Here is a 27,511-nt window from a genome sequence, read left to right as displayed (position 1 = left end):
GTGGTGTGTGCCTGTAATCCCAGCTACTCGGGAGGCTGAGGCAGAATCACCTGAACTTGGAAAGTGGAGGTTGCAGTGAGCCGAGATCGCGCCACTGCACTCCAGCCTGAGCGGCAGAGCAAGACGCCGTCTTGAAAAAAAAAAAAAAAAAAAAGAATTTCTGAGTTTGGGTGAGAAATCCCCCTGAATATTTCTAGCCTCGTGGCTCATGTTTTTGAGGGCTTCACTTGATAATGACCATGGGAAGAATCTGGGGTGCAAAGTTCCACGTGCATTAACCGAAATTATTCATTCAACTAGAAAGAAAATTTTGCATCCACTAATACATAAAAATCAGAAATGAGAACTGGGAAAAAGCGTATTCTTAGAATAACATTTAGCATCCACCAAAGTGAAGGACATAGGTTTCTGGCACAGTTGAGACCTTAGTTGGAAAACCAAACCTTGGCACAGTGCCAATTATTTATCTTTTGATCAGGACATTTGAAATAGGCGGAGACCAACCAAAAAAGGACAAAATGTTGAAAAGTAGCTGCTCATATTTTACTGCCAATATTCCTGAACTTTAAAGGATATCACACCTAATCTACTACAATAGAATTGGGCATTCAGACTTGATTCTTAGACGAATTTGCAATAATTTTTAAATCATTGATCTGGCTTGGTAAATAGCTCTCCAAACTTCTACAGCTAATGGAAAAATCACTTAACCTTTACTAGAAGTGACAGAAAGCATTCAAGTTGAAACCTAATGCAGCAGTTCTTTCCATTGAGTTGAACTGCCTTAGCAGAAATCTTCCCATTGAGATACAGGCTTTATTTTTATTATTATATTTTTGGAGACAGGGTCTCACTCTTGTCACCCAGGCTGGACTCACAACTCACTGCAGCCTCAAACTCCTGGGGTCAAGTAATCTTTCCAGCTCAGCCTCCTGAGTAGCTACAGGCATATGTCACCATACCCATCTAATTTTTTTCATTATTTTATTTAATTTTATTTTTTAGACTCACTCTGTCACCCAGGCCAGAGTGCAGTGGCGCAATCTCGGCTCACTGCAACCTCTGCCTCCCAGGTTCAAGTGATTCTCCTGCCTCGGCCTCCTGAGTAGCTGGGACTACAGCTGTGCACCACCACATCCAGCTAGTTTTTTGTATTTTTAGTAGAGATGGGATTTCACCATGTTGGCCAGGCTGGTCTCAAACTCCTGACCTTGTGATCTGCCCACCTTGGCCTCCCAAAGTGCTGGGATTACAGGCGTGAGCCACCATGCCCAGCCTATTTTTTTTTGTTTTTTTTTTTTTTTGAAGGGACAGGGTCTCGCTGTGTTGCCAGAGTTGGTCTTGAACTTCCTGGGCTCAACTGATCCTCCCGCCTCAGCCTTCCAAAATGCTGGTATTACAGGTGTGTGGCACTGCACCTGGCCAGCTTTATTTTAAGGCACTAATAATAAAGGGTATGAAAAAAGCTAGGAATAAGTCAGATCTTTCCAGAAATAAAAGACAATTTTTAAAAACATCAGTTAACCTGTCTGGCCTATTTCAACATCTAAAGGGGATAATGTAAAAGAGGGCAATGTAAAAGTTTTCATGCCTACCTGATTCAGCTCTTTTTCCATTCTCCCAAACACTTATTTCCATGTCTCAGATTTACATTTCCTCAAAGGCCAGTAGAGAGTTGGCAACAACAACAACAACAACAAAAACAAAACCCCAAAACAAGCAAGCCTAGTTTGTAGCCTAGTCTCATGATGAACGAATTCCCTAATGCTGGCATTTAGCCCACATACTCAGAGTCCGGAACTGTAACAAGGTGTTGTTTTCTAGTGTTGTAAGGGGAAAATGTATAAGGAAAATTAATTTTTCATAATCAGGTAAACATAATTTGTTAATAGCAAAACAGGAAATTCTGGAGAGAAAAAAAATTTACTCTGAAACATCAGTTCCAGCAGGATTTCCCTACACCTTCTAATGTATTCTATTTTGCCATGAGAAAAAAAAAACGAAATAAAAAAGATGGGGTTTAAGTCAGTTAGGTAAGCAAACACCAAAAAACGAGTGATTGATTGTGGAGGTAGGCAAGATGGGGCAGGATTTACCTCAAGTGGAAATGCTTCCTGTGCACACACACGTATACATGCACACACAAACCTGTACACTCACACTAATTTCAAAAGCATGGATGTGGGGAAAGCCCTGCCAGCAGACTAGACACGAGGAGTTAGCCCATCTGCCTGTATCTCTACATAGGCTCTGACGTACATTCCACACCCACAGACAGTCATGCACGAGGGCCAGCCTGGCTTGCACACAGACTGAGAAACAGATCCGGAGACTCCTAGAGCTGCTGCTTCTACAGGAATGATTAGTAACTGCAGGATTATACTTCTTGTTGATGTATAATGGTTTTTATCTTGCTCTTCTTTCCAGACATCTCCCCTTTTCAAGAGTACTAAATCTTGATTTAGTGGAGGGACTAATCTTGATTCTTCGATGGGCATGACTTAGAACAGGAGCTACAGGAATTAAAACTAGCAACGATAGGGCCCCTTTGGGATTGGGGTGAAGAAGTATTTCAGGATTTAAACAGTTTCTGTGGGGCGGGGGGGAGCAGAGTTCTTGGTGGAAGTGGATGACCTCTGTGAAGGAGATGAAAATGCCTCCAAGTCCAGAAATCAATATAAACAAACAAACAAACAAACAAAAAACGAACATAACTTAAAGGGGCTTCGACTAAGTATCACTGCAACTGAGTTTGTTGACTCAAGAAATTCTGCTCTGACGCAGGGAATTGAAAGATAAGAACTGATAATATTTCTTCTTCGGAAGGCTCAGCTGGGAATGCCGTGGCGGGTATTGAGGGTGGGATAGAGACAAGAGGCTTGAGGCTCAGGTTTTGCTCCTAAGGTTTCTTGCCTGATTTTGAAGGGAAGGGTGCTAAAGCAAATGGATCAGCAGCTGGCAGCTCCGTAGTCCTGGAGGAAAGGGATGTGATAGAAACAGACCCAGCTATCGACTGCTTGTTGGTTTGTGAAACAATTTTGTAGGCAGCAATGGGCTGGGCTTCTGTACTTGGCTCATCTTCTGGGCTATAGTGACGGGAATACTTGGATAAGGACTGGGGGCGGAATGGTTTGCCAGCCATGGGGCCTGAGACAGCTTCTTTCTGGAGCTGAGGTCCTTTGTTTCTGTCATTAGAATGACCCCCAGATTCCAGGCAGGATCCCCTGGGAGAGATGCTGTCCAGATGGTCTGCTGCTTGCACAGAATGGGAGAGGAGTTTAGATTGTTGCACAAAACCAGCTGTGGAATACTGAGCTTGGACAGAGGTATACACAGCTCTCTCACGGCCCGCGGGCAGGGGGACGTCACCTGTCTGACTGAGGAGACCGGTCTGTGCAGGCAGCTCCTGGGAGGTGCTCTGGATAACTGTTAACTCCTCCACGCTTTTCTTCTTAGTGAAAGGAGCTCTCAAAAACACGTCTGACTCCTCTGGCTGGGAAGGAGCCATACTGCTCTTGGAGACAAATGGGGCTTTGGAGAAAATGTCCATGTCATCATTTGGAACCCTTGAGCTCCTGAAGGGAGCTATGGCAAAAACATCTGGCTCACTGAGCCCATCAGTGGCTGGCTGCGTGAGGGCTTGAAACTGGTTCTTTCTTCCACCTTGCACTGTCTTTGCTTGCTCAGGAGAGACTTCTGGTGGAGCGAACGGAACGGCTCCTCCCAGCTTCCCCTGGGGGGGTCTGCAGCTCTCATCTTCTTCTTCAGACTCCATAAGGAGAGGCCGAGACCCACTGCAGTCCAGCATGTCTCCTTCAAGGTCAGTCCCTTCCTCTTCACTGCTATGGAATGAGCTGTTGCTTGAAGGGCCATCTCTGGCCAAGTAGTCAGATTCTAAGTTGTTTTGAGTCTTTGTGCCAGGTACTCTGGAGGGGTCTGGATACAGAGGAAGGCCTTTAACGCCCAGTGATTCTTTAAAGTGCTCTACAGTTATTACAGGACAGGGATTGGACTCTCTCTGCAGACCTAGAAAAGCATAAAAGGCAGAATTAATGTGTAGGTCAATTCAACTCTATTTGGAACATTTAATGGTCAACCCGCGGCAAAAACATTGTGGGACCAAATAATAGATGTTGAAAATGCAAAAGGAAAAACATAAAAATAAAAATCAGGCAAGGAAACTGCACACAAACTGGAACACAACCAATCACTGTCTCACGTTTTGGAACATGATAGGCACGACGTACAGGAAAGGAGATGAAGATGTTAGGCACACAGACATTCAGCGTAACTATGCAATGCTCCTACACACAGGGCCAGGCACGGACACCTGCTCTACCTGGCACTGGCTCATTATGGAATGAAAACAAACCCAGTCATTCATCTCCACATATACCATGACAGTTTTGGATTATGTAGAAACACTGTCTGGGGATGACTCAATTCAGAATCTGGCATGTGGTCATCTGCGCCACATGCAAAGGGACAAACTCTCTGAAAAGAAGCAGAATGTGGCTGCTTGATAAATGCAAGTTTACTTGATGACTTACATCATAAGCACTACTCAAAGAGCACACGAGTGCCCAAAATATAAATACTGAAGGTACCTTCTGAGGGGAGCATACAGCATCAAAATCAGACCAAATAAATCACCTTCAGCTGGAGTTGCCCCAGAATTTTGTTTTCAGTCTTCTAAGTTCATAAAGATCTCCTCTGCTTAAATGAATCTGTCATAAAGTTCTTTAAGCAGAAGGAGTAAAATGCATGGGCCATTACAGAAGCATTAGCAAACTCCAATATACTAGTCTATTTCTATCTAGGTAGAGGTGCCTCAGGGTGCTCTGGCTTTTAAAATCAAATAGACAATTATCAGAATGCAAGAGAGCTTACCTTCCAAGAAATATTAGCAGGTTAGAAGTATGTCATTGGGCACATGTTAGCAAGAGGGCAGGAAAAAGGCATATGTAACTAATCAAGAAGAATCCAGAGAAAGGGTGGCTGGGGGTAAAAGTATCATTTCACCATGGGCTCAGTCAAGAGATACTATGGAGTTTCCCAACCCACCAGGATAAGAATATTAGATACAATGATTTGGAGCCATAGATGACCCAGAACCTCTGTAGAGATGGAACTCAATGATCCCCTTCCCATACTGACCCTCTCCCCTCCTATGCAAACCATTAGCCAGCAGAAATTTCTGCCAAAAATTATCCCCTGCTAAAGTTTCTGCTTGAATTAAGCACACAGACCACAGCAGAAGAGGCATTAAAATCAGTTTATTGGGAAACCAGTCACTTAGAGACATTACATTGTAAAGAGAATGTAGAGAGAGGTCTGAACATTTTATAAGATACTGTACAAAAATACTGTGTTTCTCTGAATCCTGTAACTTTTTAGCAGTGCTTCTTTTTAAACAGTTCTGACCTCAAATATTGTTTTCAGAAACAAAACAAAAATGTGTTTATCCTCCATTTTTATTTTCCTTTCTAACAGTTTGAATGCATTCAGTGAATTCCAGATTGGGGCGTTAAGTTAAATTCTGTACTGGTGCCAAATGGCTTTCTGAATAGTATTTGAAGAATAAGATTTTGAAAAGAATAAATTTTTCCTTGTATTATAATTTTAGTATGTGCAGCTACATGGTGATACGAAAGCATCAGTCAGCGGACAGGAAATAAACAGAATACCTTCTCCCTTGCAATTTATGTGGACAGACATAATCCTAATTTCTCAGGTAAGTAAATGGATATTAGATTTGTCTCAGTGATACCAAGATGATAATTTCTGGGAGAAAATTCAAATAAAAGGGAGAAAAATAAGTTTTCCAAAATAAGGTTTGCAGAGCCTTAAAGACGGACAAGAGGGCCCTAAAACTCCTTGAACCACCTTCCTCACATAGTATCAGTTGGACAAAGTTTTCAGTTGCCAAAACAAAAGCACAATTTCTCATCTTCCAAAACTACCTTGAAAGTTGATGTTATTAAGCTTGTTCTGCAGGAGAGCAAAATATCTCTTAGGGAAAAAAATGGAAAACTTAGTCAAGCCAATGACCAACTCTGGCATCAAAGAGGTAAATAATCCAATGAACACTAGTTTGAACAGACTCAGTGTTTTTTGGAAATTTAAGCTGAATTCAGTTAAAACAATTTGTGCACAGAGACTGGCAAAAAAGCAGCTATCTATTGAACCCGGGCACTTTGGATGCCTGAAGTGCTAGATTACATTTTGAGAACTAGGAAGTACCAAGGGGTGTGTGTATGTGCCCATATCCAGAGTTGGAGAGGATGGAAGAACATGTCTAACCCATCAAAATTATTTGTTAAAAAGTGGGTTTTTGGTCAAGAACCCATTTGGAAAACCTTCCAACTCAGAGCATATTCTATGACCTTCATGATTAGTGGGAAAATCAGACTTAAAATTCCAACAACTTTGAATAATTTACAAAAAAAGTCACAGAAACACCAGAATATCAAGTTTGAAGGGAAAATTAGTCTCCTGTCCTTCAAAACAAGGACAAGAGCTATTTCCTATCTTTCTTTCAGCATCAACAGGCTTTGTAGGAATGGAAAAGTACATTTAAAAGGTTCTCCTGAGAAGGCCAAGTCCCTTAACCTTTCTATTCTTGTTAGAGGAGGTACAGTGTGGCTGAGGCGAGAGCAACCACACTTTGCAACTCTCCGGGCCTGGCACTCTGAAGGGCAAAGAAATGCCAGAGAATATGGGGGAAGCCCAGACCTCCACATTCCCTTAAGGAATTCTGGTGGTGGTAGCACCAGAAACAAGGTAGTCAAGAGAAGGATAAATTCCAAATATACTGGAAACAGAAGGTAACCATTAAATCTTGTTGGCAGATAAAAGTCTTTTTTTGAGTATGTGAATGTGTTCTTATAGAGAAAATGTGTTTTCAGGGTGAACAGTTCCTTTATATGAAGGTAGCATTGTGTCAACAAGAAAACGTGTTTGAAGCAGTCTCTCTACTAGCATTGAAGGATTTATACTAACCTAACCACATGCCTTGGCCCAGTTCCTTTGGTAACAAATGGCACGACATAGCAGATACCCTGTGGCCACAGAGCTCGATAAACACTGCCTGTTGTATCTCAGGGGCTAAAGCCCAGGGCCTGGCTTCATAGTCTGCACAGGGTCTTACTTATCATGGAGCCTAAGGTAGGGTTTTGTTATAATTCCCTCAAACTGGGTCATACCTCTTTTTATTTTGGTTTCATACATAAAATTAAGCAAGAAGTCAAAACACACTTCTTTTTCTTGCTCTGATGTAGGACTGTGTGCCAGGTTAGGCACGTTGACACTTTCAATATGGGTAACTCCATATTAGTCTATTTTGAGGCTCCAAATTATGTAGATTTCAGCAAGAACTCACATGCTTCAGGGAAGAGGAGTTCCTAAAATACCTGATAACTTGGCAACTATCCTCACCAGCTCCCTATTCACTTCCAAAGCAACCCAAAGTGCTGAATCATTTAGGATGGGTTTCCCCTGGAAACTCCATCAGATTGACATAGTGAGGGTCATCAGAATGCTCCCTACAAAATCAAAATCTGAAGACTTAAATGTCAGGCTGGATATTCCTTAATGAAATACATCACACACAACCGGAAGTTTACTTTTCCTCATACCAAAAACTGAAATAACAGTTACAGGGAGTATCAAGGATATAATTCTTGCCAAAAACAGAAAATGAAGACTTGGAGTATTGAGAAGAAGCCTTCTCACATATAGTAAATAGAAAGCAAGATATCCCTTCACAAGAACTTGGAAATGCAGCAGCAACTGAAACGTAAAATCTTAGAACCAAACTAGGGAAATCAAGAGACATACATCAAACTAATAATTACCATGACCTTCTAGCTCATATAATAAAATTAAGCATTTGGCTCCACCATATATTGGGCAGCTTCCCTCCATGGGTAGCTTTCCACCATATATTGGATAGCTTCCCCGGTATATTCCCACCATGACTGGGAAATGAGGGATCTAATGGAAGCCAAAAATGGCCAGCTGTGCCTCTCAGGCCAATGAGGCAATTAAATCAGTGAGCTTTCTCACTGGGGATAAAATTATTCTTGCCAACACAAAATGGTTAATTAAGTTGGCCTGGGTATATTAGGGATTAAGTTAGAGGAGGGAAGCTGCAAACCTGCGCTCCATTTTACAGCCCTGTGTCTGGTCATATCCAGTGTAGGCTGGCAGGCGTCTTATTCTCCTTGAGACTAAAACAGGAGTTTTACTCTCTCAGGTAGCCATGATTCATTAATATGTCCTCAGTGTGTAGCTATACTTTTCTTGTGCCCAGGTACTCATTGTCACTCAATACTGTGTTAAATCCTTTCTGCAAAAAAGTGGGTTTTCAGCTCAGGAAAAGAGCAACTTATTTTAAGTTATTTACATCTCTAAACATCATGCTCCCATTTGAACAGATAAAAGTCTTTATTCCCCTGTATGTTTACATAAGAAAGTTCTTTACAGACTTTTTTTTATACAATACTTGTGCAGTAATGTTCAAATTTCACATTTTTACTGCATAAGATATCTTCATGTACAACTGTATGCTTTGTCTTCTTGGGAAGGACAGGTTAAAGACCTATGATAAATACACATCCACATGACAAAGGAGAGTGCAATAGGGTAGAGTAGAATACTCACAGGAAAAGAGTAAATTCAGGTCACTACATCCAAGTGTGAACCAAGTAAGTGTCTTTAATTCTAGCAACTACCACCATTTGGTAATTTCTTTGCATAGGTTAGCATTACCCCAGGAGCCTCCCTATCCCATATTAGTGAAAGGAAATCTGGGAGAAGCAAAAGAGTCTTCTTGTTATAGATTTTCTGGGACTCATTCTGATTTAAGAAATCTAAGCACATCCAACTTCAGAAACATTACTAATGTGGAAAAAGAAAAGGCTGGCTTTGTGTTGATAAAATTATAGCCTTCAGAGAGGAATAAAGATAGCTTTGCAGTATCTGGAGTGTTTCAGGAAAGATTCCATTCTAAATATTCATGTGATAGTTTTTCTGTTCTGCCAGGCAGCCTCTAATTTGCTTAACCCGGCATACTGGGCAATCCTGTCATTTTCATCCCAAAGCTCAAAGTTAGTGGCTATGGGAGCCTGATAATCTTATAGACTGAGAAGGTTAAGGACTCTGGGAAATCACAGAAAAACCTTATCAAGAGAGACTTTATTTTGGCCCAAGGTATCTATACCATGTATTTATTTAGCTGAGTGCAGATCCCTCCACATCATAGGCTGTCAGCCCCAAAGATCCCTTCACTCCCATAGCACTGCTGAAGGCAGAACTGTTTCTAACCTGGGGAAGGTTATATTGGTTGATCAATTATCTGTCAGGAGAGTAGGAAATAACTAATCAAAACAAACAGAAGTATTAATAACAAAACAAATATTACATCTTGAGAAAAGTAGGTTCGTTTCTTGGGTTTGTTTTTCCACAAGTATTAGCAATCCAAGTTCTGTAATTCTAATTCAGGAAGAGCGAAGTCCAATATCAAGTAACACCGAACAAAGTGACAACAACTTTCAGAGGCGTTTTAATACACATATCTTTCAATTTTTTAAACCATTCTAAAGACTAGGGAATCACAGAAGTTTCCTTATTCAGAAAATTAAGGAAATTAAGTCTTAATCATGTTCACTTTCTATTATAAGGTCCTCTCTGAGAATTTTTTGTGGATTATTCTTTTTACTGTCTTCAACAGTAACCACTCTTCATCTTACAGGGTTGAATTTGCTTTCTGGAAATGGCTAAATGTTACTCAGAACCAAGAGTAGTAGAAAAAGTAGATAAAGAAAGAATATACTTCCAGATGCTTTCTCAAAGTGATACTAATTAAATAATATAACTGATTTTCTTATACCTTATTACCTTCCTTGATATTATTTCTAAGGAGAGGAGTTTCAAAAATAACTTTAAGGATGGCAGCATCATTAGAATAAGTATTAACTTCTTAAGTAAAACTAGATGACATTGAAGGGAACAACACTTAATTAGATGTCAAAATTCTGATATGTCTGCTAAAGAAATCATTAATTATAATAATTATAATCACACTTAGAAGTGTCCACTTAAGCCTTATCTCCTCTGAGGTATGTATTTTTGAAAACATTGGGACTCATTTGAATGTTGTAAAGGGAAAAATCAATTTGTGATGTTTTCTGCTATAGTTACTCCTCTTACATAGCTGGAATAAAAGCAAATCAGAAACATATGCTTATAGTATTTGCCCATTTTAAACTGGTAGATTCCTGATTATACATTTAAAAAGAAATCTTCTGACACCATTTTATTAGAATAGGTAGGTGTGTGTCCATGCATGTGTTTCTGTAATACTTAAAAAGGAAAATCTCTAAGATTATGATTTAGGCTTCTATTTAGATAATCAAGAAAGAGCAAGTTAGTAAAAGCCCATTATAATTCTTTAAAATGTAAACACTGCTACCATAATAGCAGGAATTACAGAAGATAACTGAAGAACATCAGGATTATATAAATCCTTCATAGCCCTTCTAAACATAATAATATATACTTAGGGCCCTATACTTCTATAATCTTAAAGACCATCTAGTCCAAACCCATTGTATAACTCTAAGGAACAGCAGCTCTGAGAGGTGAAGTGCCTGCTGAAGGTCACTCAGCCAGTGGCTGGCAAGGGCCAGGATGAGATCCCAGGTGGCCTGTCCTGCCCAGGCCTCTTCTCCCCCGACCCTGTTCAATCCAGCTCAGGTCCCACACCTGTAAAATGAAGAGGATGGTGGACTAGAGGATGGTCTCAAGGTCCCTTTGTAGCTCAGGCTATGATTCCACACGTACCAGGACACTATGCTCAACTCAAATAAACTCTTTTAGCTCAGGGATGACGCCCTAAACCAAGGAAGGCTCTGTTTACCAAAGCACTCATATGTGTTCCTTAACAGAAAAATAGTTCTCCCCTTTGAGGAGGCCTCACTCTAAATAAGCCCAAGACAATTTCTTGTCATTATCTCCCTCAGGCTTCTACTACCGTCTCTGGCTTCTAGTCTGCTCATTTTCATTAACTGCCTCCGTTAAGCTTTACTGAGCCAAATGACTAGATAATATATCTCAATGTAATCATGGGTAATGCATGAAAAGAACAATTTAGAGATACCTAATTTCTAAACTGTACTCTTCATAGTTTCAATTAAATTGAGAAACTAGATATTTCATTATATTTCTAACATGTATATATGAAAAAAATCAAATATGAAAACATAGAACTCAAACATTATTCTTATTTAAAAATAAACATTTCCTTCATTAATTTATACATTCTTTCTATGTCCAGGAAAGAGAATACAATTCTGACCTGCAGCAATTTTCCTGTCCATAAAGGGGTAAACCAAGTCCTATTCTCACTGCCATCCAACCACAGAGAGCCCTTTGTGGATATCTTTTGCTTTTTAATCCTCGGCAGGAAGCTTGTGCCTCTCTCAGTTTTGGAAATGGTCTGTTATTCAACTAGAGGCCTTTACCTAGCTCATCTTGTTTCAGCCAGCACAGGAAGTATTGAAAGACAGAAGGAAGGCTGGAAGATTCAGACTTTTCCTCCAATGCCTTTCAAAGGCTGCTCGCACATTCCTAGGGTCAAACCTTGCCCTCCAGAATGCAGGCTGTTGTTGCTGTTAAACTTTTTTCCCCCGTAAAGTGCAAATGTGAGGAAGAAGAAACAAAAGTACTAGATAGCAAAACAAGCAAATGGACTTGGAATTTTATTTATACAGATCTGATTAACTAAGAGTTTCCCTTTTGATGATGGACAATGGCACTAGAGGAAAAGAACAAGAGTGGGGTTCTCTGTGCCCACTTCTTTTCAAAAGGGTGGCTTTATAAAAGTGCTTTCCACATAAAGAAATAAAATACACTTTAATGAGTAAGTACATATACAGAGGGTGACCATGAGGCATGTTGTCATGTTAGTGCAGGGGCCTTTATTTATTTTATGAACAATATCCTAAAGTTAATAAAGAACTATGCTTTGTTTTATTATTCTTTTTTAATCTAGGAAGCCAAGGAAAACCAACTGAACATATTCCATTGGCTGCAGCCTTCAATTTAAACATCAGAAAGAAAGGTAAGCTGGGCATACCCAGATTGTGTCCAGCTTGTCAGCACACTTATTTCTGATTATCTGAAAATAAACGACATGCTTATTCTAGAGACAGAGGACCTGCTGAAAGCTTATAGCAACACACAAGTCTATTCAAAATGATTCCATATGTTACACTGTAGGATTGTTGTGTAGTTATACAAGGGAAAGAGATCAAAACCCTGTACAGACATCTGATATCAGACTTGAAATGCCAAGTGGAAACAGAACTATTCAGCATCTTCATTTATACACAATTTACAATATTTGATTCAAAATAAAAATCACAAGAAAAATACATCTGTTTCTGCTACAATTCCTTCCCCTCCCTATCCTCCCCCCACCCCCGCCCCAGTGAAAAGTCTTCTAATAAAAGGTATCATATTACCACCACTGTCTTGTTTTGGTCTAATTCTGAGATCCCACTTGGAACAGTTAACATGAAAAGGAATGGCAATACTTGGGATTTATATAACGTACACATTTTATCCAAGGATCTCAAATACTTGCAGTCACGTCTCCAGATCTGAGAAAGCACGGTTCAATGGAAGCCAGAAAGCTGGACGAATGCTGGGTAGGTTGCATGGGGTGTAAAATCCCTTGGCTAAGTCTATGATCAAACAAGGTCAAAGTTGGTTGGCTAGAGCTGGGCTCAATTTCTCTTCTCAAATATCTACTACCAGTCAGTAAGTTTTACCCTTTCTTAAACCACACACCCATCTCCAGGCTACTGCCTAGAGTTAAGACCAACGGAAGTAGCCATGTCCTCATGAAAATGCATCAGGATAAAAAGCAAAAACAGGGAAATACATTCATCAGCATCTGGCGAAAGGAGACAGGGGTTGGGAGAATTGATCTGGGAGGCCATTCCTAGCAAGAACGAGACAAAAGTGTCAATTCACTAGTTTCAGTTACAGTTAAGCTTTTGGTGGAGTTGATTCCAGCAGAGGTGAAGCTCATGGCATCTAGCGCTTGATTTAAGATAATGCTATTGAAGAAGGGTAATGAGAACACACAGCAAACTAACAAGGAGGAACTGGCCAAGGAATATCTGGAGGGCCGAGTGATTTTCTTTCCTTATCATTTCTACAGGAGAAGGCAAGGGGTAGGAGAAAAGGGCTGGAGGGCCCCTTATTTGCAGATTTTTTAAAAAAAAAATCATTTTTTTCATAACTCTGTAATGAAAACGTATTTTACGGTATGAAGGTTACAGAACTGCATCTGCTACTGGGTCACGGCTACAGGTCTATGAGCTGATCCACCAGCAGTAAAGACCTGGCTAGGTTGGGAAGACTGGACTCAGAGCTCCCACTGCTGTTTCTAGAGTGCCCACCTGGAAGTGGAGAGATAGGAATTCAGTACAAAACATAGAGGGTTAAGGTTTAGATGTGCAGAGCAAGCAAAGAAGAAAAACCAAACAAAATCAAAACCAAAACAAAAAAAAACCAAAAAAACCAAACCCTAGAGAAGCAATATTTTACATTTGCAAACCCTTACATGTTAATTTTGAAACATATAAGTTAGCTGTCCACCACCTCCCACCAAAAGCTCAGGCATTCTGTGCGCACACCACAGTATAGGCAGGACATCTTGCAAAGAGGGCACTATTTTCAAATCAATAGTTTTTTTGGTTGAGAATTGCTGGCTATACACCAACTTCCTGATAATATCAAGCCATCTCCCTTTGATAAAGTAAAAATCAATAATTTTTGCTTTGGGGAGAAACTAGTTATTAAGACACTGCAATAAGAATATGCTTTTAAAAATAAATAGATGGTCCTATGGCAATTTAGTGTTTTATGGCATGTTCAAATGATTTTCATCCATCAAAGTTGAAAAAGGATGCTCCATTCATGTCAAAAAGATGTGAATGATACCAAAACACAGCTGTTAATCTCTTTGGAAAAAATATTTATTACGGATTATTCTAATCACGATAAAAAATGTGATGTGCTTTTGATATATACCTTCAGGTTTCCACTGACTGAAGATCATTTTGCTTTTGGCTTCATGGTAAAAACTAACTTTTGGCCAACTGTTAAATACTTCTCTCCAAATAAACACCATGGTCAAACTTTAAAGATACCTATCTCTATCTATCTCTATTGGTCCAGCCTACAATGATTCTCATTACCCCCAATGTCCTTCATTAAATGTTGATGCTTTTCTTGCCCCTTGCAGATTAGGTGCATGACTATTTTGAAGAGAACTGAGGCCAAGCTCTTCTCTTTTCCCCATCCTTTTTCTTACCTTGTGGGTTTTTGGTTATCAATACAGGAATAGGGTCAAACTCATCTTCAGCCACCTTGTCCGAGCCCTCAGGGACATCAAAACCTGAGATGAGATTACTATCTTCTGCAGCTTAATACAGAACGCAAGTACACAAGCAGAAACAACAGAGGCAGAGATTAGCAAATGAGAGAATGTGAGAGAGGCACAAAGATCTCAACTGTACAGCCCTGTTATTTTCAAAGGTGAAAGGACTTATCTGAGTTGAAATAAAAATAGCAAAACTGGAAAATACAGAGATATAGAAAAAAATGCTTTAGAGTTGGGCATGTTAAGACTTTTATAAATGAGGGAAAAGGGTTCTTGGAAGAATTATATTATTTATAAGACATTAATTGTAATTATTGTGAGGTATCTCTTCAATGTCACTAATCCACAAAGGCATAGGAATAAGTCACTTGTCTTCACTGAGGGAACAGAGGCCGAACAATATTTGAAAAACTCAAAACCGGGCCGGGGGGCGGGGCAGGGGAGGAGGAAGAGAATTGGTGGCTCTTTAAGAAGTAACCACTGTATACAAGGCAAACAAAATACTGCCGGAAGGACTCACTGCACTGCGACTGGGAAAAAAAGACATTGAAACAACTCAGAAGCCTCAGGGAACGTTGAGGCACAAGATCACATGCACTGAGGCCTCAAGTAGAAGTTTGTTAGAATAGTCTTCTCCATTCTAATTAAAGCTATCCTAACAGCAAGCAAGTGCTGGCTGAGCACTTATTTTGCAAATGATGCCTCTCTGTAATTCTACATTGTTGCTGACACACTCCTGCCAGACATCACTGTCTAAATAGGTAACTTCCCTCTACATAATCTGTAAAAACATAATCATTTTAATGTCATCAGGGGTAAAAACAAAAACTCAGCTACTACCATTGCAAACCACAGGGGTGATTATTTTTAGTCATTCTGGGGAGTCTTCCTTCTTGAATTTTCTACTGAAGGGACTTAAGCTCTTTCTTTTCTATGCATTTTCTCTTTCCAGAAGACTACTTTCACTACCCAATCACAGAAAGTTCAGTAACAAAGTAAGCCAGGCATTGAGCCTGACACTGTCACAAACTGCTCATTGAATAGAATCTGATTCAAGCTACCTCTGTCCAGCAGGATTTCAGACCACTATTAACCCAAGACTAAAAAATGAAAATAGTAGATTAGAAAGAGAAATCCAGTAACCAATCATGACTTGAAGGTGAACTAAAATTCAAAACTTCTACAAGTTCAACCTTGCAGGACTGACTTTTGAGGAAAGATGCTTATTTCTTTACTGCAGTCATCACTATGCAATAACTTTGAATCAGATATGATAAAACCATTTTACATTCTAAGGCCAACAAGCATCATATGATCATTATAGGCAGACAGTACATAGTCACTTCAACCATCTACTTGAATTAACTGCAAAGATATCTAGCTCTTAAAGGTAACATGCAATATCTGCATTCTATGTTCTTGCCAGAAAGAAATACATTCACCAATCTATTGTCTAGGTCTTTTTTTAGATTTAATTTTATTTATTTTTAGTACCTGTCTGCTATTTTTCTTTTTAAGACAGAGTCTTGCTCTGCTGCCCAGGCTGGAGTGCAGTGGTGCGATCATGGCTCACTGCAGCTTTGCCCTCTGGGCCTGAAGCAATCATCCCGCCTCAGTCTCCTGAGAAGCTGGTACCACCGGTGCATGCTGCCATGGCTGGCTAATTAAAAAAATTTTTTGTAGAGACTGAGACTCCGTATGTTGTCCAGGCTGGTCTCAAATTCCTAGGCTCAAGTGATCCTCCCGCCTCAGCCTCCCAAAGTGCTGGGATTGCAGGCCTGAGCTACCACAACTGGCCTGTCGTCTAAGTCGTAGCAAATATTCTCACTGAGAGGTATTATAACACAGTATCTAGGAGATACTCAAGTTTTCCATGTAAGGAGGTAGTTTTAAAAAGTAAAGACTTTTGATAAGAAAAACTTTCAAAAGTTGTTTAGTTCTTTCCCCTCTAGGGACACACGTGGGCCTGAGAAGAAGAAAGCATTTACCTTTATGGACTGTAGCAGAGATTGCTGTGGGGGCAAACTCTTCCAGAAGGTCAGTAGTAGGGTTAGAGAGCAGAGAGCAATCAAGCAGGGAATCTTCCCCGGTGAGAGAATCTGAGTCCAGATTAACAGCATCCCAGGTCAGTGATGGCATTAAGCGGCACACACAACAATATCATGAGATTAGATCTTAGCTTTTAAGTTACCGCATTTACACGTTACACATACAAGCCAAAGTGGTAGAATGAAAAACAAAAGAAATGTGTGGAGCCTTCTGGATTTTCATCTATAGAAACATGTCTTTCTAGATTCCTCTTAACATTAATATAGAAATAGAGGATAATTTTTTGCTCAGAGGTTGCTGGTTAAACAGGTCTGTGATTTGGATGCTGAGCTAACTTTAGCACCTCAGTTCTTAGTGAATGCCATTTGGGAGAAAAAACTTTACAATTAGAGTTTCACTTAAACTTTCCCTAAACACTCATAGAATGAAGTTATTATAGGACAAAGTATCCAAACTGATTAGGAGAGGGTTGCCTCTGGCTTATTATTAGCAGAATGTGACAAGATTAAACAGTACCTTCTAGAACTCAACCAGGTTCCCACCCACAATGCCTCTAGCTAGGATTCTTTACATTGAAATTGGCCCTTTGAACATGATTTTGATTTCAGAAAACCAAGACAAAAACTCAGAGTTTAAGTTTCTTTTTGAGATGGAGTCTCGCTCCAGCTCCCAGGCTGGAGTGCAGTGGGGTGACCTTGGCTCACCACAACCTCTGCCTTCTGGGTTCAAGCGATTCTCCTGCCTCAGCCTCTCAAGTAGCTGGGATTACAGGCATGCGCCACCACACCCGGCTAATTTTGTATTTTTAGTGGAGACGGGGTTTCTCCATGTTGGTCAGGCTGGTCTCAAACTCCCGACCTCAGGTGATCCGCCCACTTCGGTCTCCCAAAGTGCTGGGATTACAGGTGTGAGCCATGGCGCCCGGCCTGAGTTTAAGCATTTTAACACAGGAATTGTTTTCTGAGAAAGTTTTCTAGGAGAAAACATTCAAATGAGGATAAGGAAAATAAATCATATTGTCTTTGGAGGTAATTTTTTTTTCACCTGCATGAATTTATCCTCACATTTCCTAGGCTTCTAATTGTTTCTATCCAAGTTTGAAAACCAGATACTTTTATCAAGGGAATTATGGACAAAAAAAAAAAAAAGAAGGTTACCAAATCTGTACTTGTGGGCAGTTAAGAAATTCTATTAAGACTGAATTTTGAAATTAGGGTACAAGCAATACTAGATCTCGGGAAGACTTCAACTTTGCCTACAATTTTACAGCAAATTACCTATACAAGATTAAAGCACTGTGCTGGGAACAGAACATCAATATATAGAAGATGAGCTGCATGGACATCACTGGCATTGGTAAACTGGAAAGATGCACAGCAATCTGGAGGGTTAAGGGTATCCTTACAGCTCGGTGGAGTTCTTTAATTAAGGACATAGAGGGATCCCGCCACCAGTGAAAAGAATCTTGAATAAAGAAATACTGTAACCAGAGAAAGCCCAGAGATCACCCCACAGAGAACATGGCTCCAAAAAGTACTCAGTTCTTTAGCAAGGAAATATATCCCTCAACATCTAGAAGCTGGGGCTGTGACAATTCAGGGTGTCCATTTCAGGAGGAACTACCTGGGCTTCAAAATAAGCCCAGGATTGACTGAGCCAGGTGAAAAGACTGGCTCACAGGTTCACCACACCGACCAGTCCCTGCAGCTGCAGAGACACCTGACTGACCTGTGCGATTCGAGGTCGCAGATTCCGTCTGAGATGGGAGGCGCTGGGGAACTGGGGGCTCCAGTCCTGGTATGAGACTCTCAACAGCAACATCAGCTTTTTCTTTCATAACAGAGCATTAAGAAGAGGAAAGGGTAAGGGAAAGGGAGTCAGAAGTTTCTTTAGGAAATTCTGTGAAGCTTTCTTCTTTTTTTTAATTCTCATTTTTTGAGATGGTGTCTCGCTCCTGAGCTCAAGCGATCTATTCCACCTTGGCCTCCCAAAGTCCTGTGGTTACAAGCATGAGCCACTGCACCCAGCCATGTGAAGACTTTCTTTTAACAGGTCTCTAAAATGCCAGTCTCAGGCAAGGTGGAAAGAACAATAAGTTACTTTATTTCTGCTGCTCTGAATGTCTAGGCTTCACTGAGCATGCGTGTGCAAGGTTAAACACTGTGGCCAGTCTCACTAATGATCAGTTCTCATAAACAAATTCAGAACATAAGCCGCTCAGCAAACCTCTTCCATGTCAGAAGAGATGGGCTGAAAGGCACCTTAATTTTTTCTGGTAATTTCGCTTTTATTAAGGGATAAACCTGGGGGCAAACATCCTCTGTCCCATGCAAAGGCCATTAATCCATCTCAAACCCCATCCCAGGATGTAGCTGGGAGGCCTTTTGCACCACGTGACACCCCTCAGCTGCAGGCCTACCCCTATGTAAGGTCATGGCACTTCTGAGTTCTAGGACTTTCTGCCCAAAGGCATTATTAGGTGCCTCATGATTGGACCCTCCTGGAGTACAGGGGCCTTGGACATTCTGCAAATCTTGCCTGCCTTGCTGTTGGAACACAGGAAAATGTGAGAGAGGAAGCAGACCAAGCCACTGCCCTGGATTCTATTTATGGGGCTTAACCAGTGGGCAAAATGTTTTCTCAGTTACTGATACTTGGTATATACATGGGCCTTTTTAAATTTTTTAATTTTGTTTAAGATGGGTCTCTGTCACCTAAGCTGGAGGGCAGTGGCATGATCAGGGCTCCCTGCATTCTCAAACCCCCTGGCTCAAAGCGATCTTCCGTCTCAGCCTCCCAAAGAGCTGGTAGCACCGGTGTGCACCCCCACACCTGGCTAATTAACAACACTTTTTTTTGTAGAGATGGGGTCTTCCTGTGTTTCCCAGGCTCGTCCCACTGCAGCTGGATGTACATGGGCCTTCTAAAGAAGAATCTGGGCTGGGCATGGTGGCTTACCCCTGTAATCCCAGCACTTTGGGAGGCCAAGGCAGGTGGATCACCTGAGGTTGGGAGTTCGAGACCAGCCTGACCAACATGGAGAAACCCTATCTCTACTAAAAATATAAAAATTAGCCAGGCATGGTGGTGCATGCCTGTAATCCCAGCTACTCGGGAGGCTGAGGCAGGAGAATTGCTTGAACCCGGGAGATGGAGGCTGCGGTGAGCCAAGATCTCGCCATTGCACTCCAGCCTGGGCAGCAAGAGCGAAACTCTGTCTCAAAAAAAAAGAAGAAGAAGAATCTGCTAAATTTCATTAAGTTCAGTAAAGGTAAAGTCTAGTTAGAAACCAACTTTTTAAAGTTTTTCTAACTAAATGCGAAACTCCACATTCCTCCTCATTCATAAGAGATCCACTCTAGAAATTTCAAGATATCAAGAAAGGCAAAAAATAGACGTTGTATCCCCCAAAAGCAAGGAAAACACATTTGGAGTGATACAAGTGAGATTAAATAGCCTTGGCTTCTGGGGTGGCAGGGCTATTCCCCAAGGATTGGTTAACGAGGTACTTGTCATTCTTGAAACAGGCACACATATCATGCATGACTGAAGAAACAAACAGAGATGATGACTTTACCAATTACAGCATCGGAAGTGCTACCAAAAGGATCTGTCATAGGCAAGAGGTCAGGGAGCAGAAGAGAAGTGTCAGGAGATTTGAGTCCCTCAATTAGTTTTTCTACGTTGGGCAGAGAGACAAAAAGAAAGCAAAAACGCAGTGAGATATTAAAGCCAGCGGATCATTCACTATTCTTTATGCAAACACATTTTAGGGGTCAATATTTGGTACAGATTCACCATAAAAATGAATGCTATTAATATCTTGTTAACAACAGGCTTTCAAAATTGGAAGTTTAAAAATGATTACTTCCTCAAGTGAAGTAGTCACTTTGTAAGGCATTCAAGATGCTGCCCTGGGTGTGTCTCCTTGTTTTTATTTGAGGTGTAATTTGCATATAATAAAAGTTGCCCATTTTCAGTGTACAATGTGGTTAGTTTGGACAAATGTATACTTTCACATCATTACCACTGAAATGATACAGAACATTTCCAAAACCTGAGAAAATTCCTTCATACACCTTTACAGTCAGTGCCTTCCTCTCACCACAGACCCTGGTAACAATAGATCTGCTTTCTGTCCCTACAGCTTTGCCTTTTCCAGAATTTCCTATAAGTGGAACCACAGAGTATATAGTCTTTTGTGTGTGGTTTCCTTCCTTCGGTGTAATCTCTTTGAGATGAAAGTCATCCGTGTGGTCGCAAGTATCAATAGTTTGCTCTGTTTTTCTGCTGAGTCCTGTTCCATTGTATGGCTGTACCACACTTTGTTGATCCATTCACCAACTGAACATTTGGTTGTTTCCAGTTTTTAAGCTGGTAAAAATAAAGCTGCCATAAACATCTGCATATAAATCTTTGTATGTTCATTTTCCTTCCTGGGCTTAGTTTTGAATCTCTCTCTTTTTTCAGGGGTTGGGGGGAACTTTATTTAGAAACAGTTTATAACTCACCAAGATAATCAATTCAACCACACCTAAGTTGACTTCAACAATCATTTATTGTCTGCCAACTACGCACCTGTGACATGTTGGCAGTCATATTATTCTATGGTCAAATATCACAAAATTCACTTAAGCCTGAAAATGGATTACTCTTGAGTCTTCTGGCCAAGAAATAAAAGGACGCCAGAGCCACCAGACTTGTCACACCTAGTAACTTAATTTTTGACAACGTGTACACATTAGGATTCCTTCCAAAACGATTCTTTTAGCCCGATCCATCAAGAACCCTCTATTTACCTTTAAGCTATTAAAGGTAAAGCATTAACTTGAAATAAAATAATGAATCATAGAATCTTATAGGAAGAAGGGAATTTAGAGCTCATATTTCCTGTTAAGAGGAGACTCAGATCACATAAATTCTGTAACTTGCCCAATTAAAGACACGTCAACAACGTTCTTTTAAACCATGGAAATGTCATTAAGATAACTAAAATTAAAATGTTTGCTTGAGAAAAAGAAGTGACTTAAAGTCCAAGAACGTGTATATAACGTTGTAATAAATCTGTATTCTTCTAGGCCATTTGGGAATTGAGCTAAGCAAGAAATAAATTGATATTCATGGAAAAACAGGAACCAAATTTTAGGTGATCTTCAATTTAGGTGATCTGTAACTACACAGGTCAAACAAAAGAATGGATTTCAGAGTCTTGGCAAGACAATTTTCTTCAGTATAATTAACACATTGCAGAAAAAGACTTATATGTAAAGCCAATTCACCATCTCTGGAGTCCATGGAATGTAGATAACTTTGAATTAAATGACAATAAGCTACATATCTCATTTATACCTCATTTATATTAAAAAAAGGGAGGATAGCTGGGTGCAGTGGCTCACGCCTGTAATCCCAGCACTTTGGGAGGCCGAGGTGGGCGGATCACCTGAGGACAGGAGTTCGAGACCAGCCTGGCCAACACAGGGAAATCCACATCTCTACTTAAAACACAAAAATTAGCCAGGTGTGGTAGTGCATGCCTATAGTCCCAGCCTGACCAACATGGCGAAACCCCGCCTCTACTAAAAATACAAAAATTAGCCAGGTGTGGTGGCACGTGCCTGAAGTCCCAGCTACTCAGGAGGCTGAGGCAAGATAATTGCTTGTACTCAGGAGGTGGAGGCTGCACTGAGCCAAGATCGTGCCATTGCACTCCAGCCTGGGTGACAGAGTGAGTCTCAAAAAAATAAAATAAAATAATAAATAAATAAAAACATTAAAAAGGGAAGGAAGAAAAAAGGAAGCTTTTCAGTTGCAGGAAAAAAACCCTCACAGGGCAGTAACCAAGTATACAAGTGTAATTATATTAGCATTAACCTTACACTGTATATGACATTATAAGATGTTAAAAATATCTCTAATAATTTTCAGCACACTGGTAAAAATAAGATGGTTTTCCTAAAAAGTCTAACTTTGCATTGTTCCAAACACTAGTTTTTGCTTCATTCCTCTCTCCTCAAAAAACTGTCACTTAAAAAAATGAAATTACTTGCTTCTTTTAAGTTAGCACTCATATATTTGCAATCTTGAAAAGCAATAGATAAAAAGTAAAGACCCAAAATTACTTGCTTGTCTTTCATGCAGCAGTTTATCTTGGTGCAAAACCTCAGGCTAGCATTCTTTCAGATTCTGAATTCTAGCCTCTCTGGTGACATGTTGTGACTCTGGCACAGTTCCTTGACCTTCTGACATTATCTCCTCATCTGTAAAATGGAGATGCCTCCCCCTACTTTTTTGTACTTGTCACTCAATACCGTCTCCTCTAAGCCTTTCCCCACCTTCCTGCCACATCAGGAATCTTCTGGAGCATCCTGCACTCAATTTTCTTGCAGCCCTTAAGCATGACTGAAGGTAGGGAAGGGTCTTATGAACCTTTGTATCCCAGTTCTTGGTTTCCCCTGAGATGTCCTGCCACATCTATGCCTTTTGGCTTGACTGAGGAGGTGGAAAGAACAGGAATTGAAGAACAATCTTTTTTTTTTCTTTTTTTTCTAAGATGGAGTTTCGCTCTTGTCGCCCAGGCTGGAGTGCAATGGCACAATTTCGGCTCACTGCAACCTCTCTCTCCCATGTTCAAGCGATTCTCCTGCCTCAGTTTCCAGTAACTGGGATTATGAGTGTGCGCCACCACACTCGGCTAATTTTTGTATTTTTAGCAGAGATGGGGTTTCACTATGATGGCCAGGTTGGTCTCGAACTCCTGACCTCAGGTGATCCACCCACCTTGGCCTCCTAAAGTGCTGGGATTACAAGTGTGAGTCACTGAGCCTGGCCTTTTTTTTTTTTTTTAAGAGACAGGATAGTGCTCTGCCACCTGGGCTGAAGTGCTGTGGAATGATCACGGCTCACTGCAGCCTCGAACTCCTGGGCTCAACAGATCCGCCAGCTGCAGCCTTCTGAGAAGCTAGGGCTACAGGCACGTACCACCATGCTCGGCTAATATTTTTTATTTTTCATTTTAGTAGAGATGGGGTCTCGCTATGCTGCCCAGAACAATCTTGAGCTCCTGGCCTCAAGTAATCCTCCTGCCTCAGCCTCCTGAGTTGCTGACATTATAGGTATGAGCCACTGAACCTGGCTCAAGAATCTAATATTTTTATAAGTCATTAGCAAAAAGCATGTGGGAAGGTAAAGAAGCACATGAGTGTACATGTACATGTGGTGAGACAGAATGGTGTAAACTGCCTGACTTAGGGGGGCTTACTTTCTGACCAAACCTCAAAGTAACAGGCTATTCACATACATAACTTGTATGGTCACGGCTGCTTGGGAATACTTAAATACCAGAAATGTGGGAGGGAGGAGCTGCAGACAGAACAATACCAGGCACAAAGCTGGGAGTGAAAGCACAGGCCATGTCTATGTAAGGTGGACAGCTGTGCGAAAAGCTGCTTGGACTCCCGGGACTCTCACAGGGAAGGAAGGCTCCCAGTGACTTAGTGGGCCTCCAGGTGCCATCACAATGATGGACATCACTTACATTTGTAGAGCATAATATAAAATATTTTCATTCATTATTCAAAAACCCCTGGGTTTGGGAATACTAATACAGTTTAAAAGAATGAAGATCAGAGACTATGAGAATGTGCAACTTGCCCAAAGTCACAGATTAGATATGGTAGAGCCTGGACTTGTCTCTGAAGTTCTCTCTGTATCTGCCTAGGGGTCTGCCTATCTCCATCAATACAGGAATAGGAGTCTTCACATAGACATGGTCCCAGGGACAACGGTAATGTTATCAGATAGGTTAGCATTGGAAAGAACCTCATATCTTATCTAATTCAGCCTTCTCCTCTATGAATGAAGAAACCAGCTCCAGAAAGTTAAAGTAACTTCCCAAAGATCTCACAGCAAGTAAGCAAGAGAGCTAGCTGATACTAAGACTCAGATATTTAACCACACTGGAGTTTCATTCTTCTGGTTTAACTAAAGTTTTGATTGCTTTAAAATGTAAGGACTCTTAGAAGAGGTCACATCTAAAGCTATTACTGGTCATTTTTGGTCATTGAAAATGAAGAACTTGAGAAAAGGATGTAATGGGAGGCACAAGAAAGGCTATAGGATGCTGACAGTCTATAAATCATGAAGCCTGGAGGCCTCCCATCTGCATCAAGGGCTGGCCCTGATATCCTTTGTTTTATAAATTCTGTCCTTTCCCTTACAGTTTAATAGAAACACACTGAAGCCAAGTATCATAATGGGGCATGGAGAAGAACAGCACAGAAAAGAGAGTGGTGAATGTAGGAAATGGTAGAAGTCTTCCTTAAGATCCAAAAACATCAATCAAGCTTCACATCAGCATATCGTGACTTAGTGATGTCTAATGAACAAAGATCTTTTTTCCCCATGAGTTATGAGAAGTGGCTTCTTTGGATGGAAAGGCAAAAGCCATTCTTCTGGGACAGTTCATACCTGAAATGTAGAAAGACTGACACTGTTATTCTCAATTATTTAAGGAGATAGACCAACGAAACTCCCAAATTATTCATAAATTGTTAGTAATGATTTAATCTTCCTAAGAAATGTTTGTGAAAAGCAGTTGGACAATTCTGAAGAGAAGAAAATGGTCCAGTTTTGCATTAGTATTTTTTGTTTGTTTGCTTTTTTTTTTTTTTGAGACAGAGTTTCACTCTTGTTGCCCAGGCTGGAGTGCAACGGTGCGATCTCGGCTCACTGCAACCTCCGCCTCCTGGGTTCAAGCAATTCTCCCACCTCAGCCTCCAGAGTAGCTGGGATTACAGGCGCCTGCAACCACGTCCAGCTAATTTTTGTTATTTTTATTAAAGATGGGGTTTCGCCATGTTGGCCAGGCTGGTCTCAAACTCCTGACCTCAGGTGATCCAAAGTGCTGGAATTACAGGTGTGAGCCACCGCGCTCGGCCAAGTTTTGCATTAGTTTTTAGGCTTACTCTGATATTTTTAGAACTGACTCCAGACTCTAAACGTGTGTGTGTGTGTGTGTGTGTGTGTGTGTGTGTGTGTGTGTGTGTGTGTGTGTGTGTGTGTGTGTGTGTGTGTGTGTGTGTGTGTGTGTGTGTTTGAGGGAGGGGAACAAAAGTTGAATAACTATTGGGTACTATGTTCAGTACCTGAGTGATGGGATCAATTGTACCCCAAACCTCAGCATCATGCTATGTACCCAGGTAACAAACATGCACATGTATCCCCTAAATCTAGAATATAAGCTGAAGTTATTAAAAAAAAGATAGAGAGTATCATTTTATTGATTTATTTTTACCTTTTATTGTGATACCATACATTTTTGGAATTTTAGCTGGGGCCTGCAAAATCCCAAAAAATAAAGAGTAAAAGAGCCTGAATTTAAGTTGCCTGATTTTTCTAAGCAATTTTCTCACCTGTAAACAGATTAAGAACTACTTTAAAGTGTTGTTGAGATTAAAAATATTTATCAGAATTAATGCGTGTGTACAAATAAAGTGTCTGGTACATAAAAGGGGATTAATGTCTCTTTTAAGTAAGAGGACTAAATGGGCTAGGGGGTCACCAAGCCACAGGTGCCTGTGATTACAGTAGTGAATATGGGTGAAGTTCCATATTTTACTCAAATGCCTTGGGTGAGAACAGAATAAGCAGAACTGTTAAAATAAAGTGAAAGGTAGGGAAGAGGCAGGATGGTCTAACAGAGAGGTAGACAAGGTACTAAGAAACAGGAGACCTGTTCTACACTAAGTTTGTGTAGTACTTTGGGCAAATCTCTTACTCTTTCTCTTATTGACAAAATGAAGATAAACTGGCCAGGCACAGCAGCTCACGCTTGTAATCCCAGCAATCCTACCTCAGCCTCCAAGTAACTGGAACTACAGATGCATGCCAACATGCCTTGCTAACTTAAAACTTTTTTTTTTAAAAAAAATGGGTTCCCTGTATGTTACCCAGTCTCGTCTCAAACTCCTGGCATCAAGTGATCCACCCATCTCAGCCTCCCAAAGTGCTGGGATTACAGGAGTGAGCCATCATGTCCAGCCCCTCTCCTAAAATATCAAAAGAGAAGCCGGCTATGGGGCTCACCCCTGTAATCCCAGCACTCTGGGAAGCTGAGATGGGTGGATCACCTGAGGTCTGGAGTTCGAGACCAGCCTGGCCAGCATGGTGAAACACAATCTCTACAAAAAATACAAAAATTAGCCAGGCGTGGTGGCACATGCCTGTAATCCGAGCTACTCGGGGGGTTGAGACAGGAGAATCGCTTGAAGCCAGGAGACAGAGGTTGCAGTGAGCTGAGATCGCGCCACTGCACTCTAGCCTGGGCGACAGAGCGAGACGCCGTCTCAAAAAAAAAAAAAAAGAGGACAGGTATCTACTTACACAGGCTAATAAAACCAAGAGCTTGCTCAAGGCCCATTCTGATTCTGGTTAGGAATATGAACAGGAGGAGTAGAACAGGCTGAACTGACAGACATGGAAGGGCCGAATACGAGCCCCACCAAAAAAGAGGACACGGCTGCTCCAGCCTTGTGGCTTTGGAAATCTATGTTCTGTCTGAGTTGGGGTGTAAGCCCTGAAGTCTCATGATGAGAGATGATGTTTTAAAACTCTAGTCACCCTAAAAAAGAAATAAAATAAAATAAAATCTAGTCACTCTAAAGAGTTCTTAGCATTGAGAAACCATTTGTGACATCTGCAAGTTAGAAGCAAAAGTCAAACATCATGCCCCATTCCAAGTTCATTTTAGAGAATTAAATCTGCAGAAAGATAAGCTTTCCAGAGTAAAAACACACATTATGATCAACCTTGGACTTCTCAGTATCATGAGACGGCAGTTGGAAATGAGGAAGAGGCCAGGCCAAAACTTATGAGAAGAATGCCCGTCTTGACTATAAACTTTTGAGAAAACACAGCTTCTCTTGCTTAACTTCTCAAGAGATGATGAAGTGCCACAAACCAAGAGGCACTTTTTAAAAAAAGTTTTTAATTCTAAGAAGCAGCACT

At 40.8% G+C, this 27,511-nt stretch overlaps 1 protein-coding gene across 7 annotated transcripts in view; it reads right to left on the bottom strand.

Annotated features, from left to right (window-relative positions):
• Positions 1-2,788: 2,788 nt before the first annotated feature.
• AAK1 (AP2 associated kinase 1) overlaps positions 2,789-27,511 on the bottom strand; it is a 184,253-nt gene continuing 159,530 nt past the window's right edge. For 2 of the 7 annotated variants that reach the window (XM_058429161.1, XM_058429162.1), the window contains exons 18-22: positions 20,085-20,186; positions 18,236-18,337; positions 16,447-16,557; positions 14,390-14,500; positions 2,789-4,026 (exon numbers count right to left, since the gene is read on the bottom strand). In XM_058429161.1, the coding sequence (XP_058285144.1) occupies positions 2,900-4,026; positions 14,390-14,500; positions 16,447-16,557; positions 18,236-18,337; positions 20,085-20,186 (1,553 nt within the window). In that variant the 3' untranslated portion in view covers positions 2,789-2,899. Of the gene's footprint in view, positions 4,027-11,749; positions 13,473-14,389; positions 14,501-16,446; positions 16,558-18,235; positions 18,338-20,084; positions 20,187-27,511 lie in introns of those variants that run through there. The other 5 variants (XM_032178660.2, XM_032178662.2, XM_058429163.1 and 2 more) reach the window with 4 other exon arrangements.

The sequence above is a fragment of the Hylobates moloch genome, unplaced genomic scaffold (genome assembly GCF_009828535.3).
Source record: "Hylobates moloch isolate HMO894 unplaced genomic scaffold, HMol_V3 SCAFFOLD_15, whole genome shotgun sequence".
Taxonomy (NCBI): domain Eukaryota; kingdom Metazoa; phylum Chordata; class Mammalia; order Primates; family Hylobatidae; genus Hylobates; species Hylobates moloch.
The sequence above is the reverse complement of the archived record's forward strand: the minus strand, read 5'-3'. Positions and strand labels throughout refer to the sequence as shown.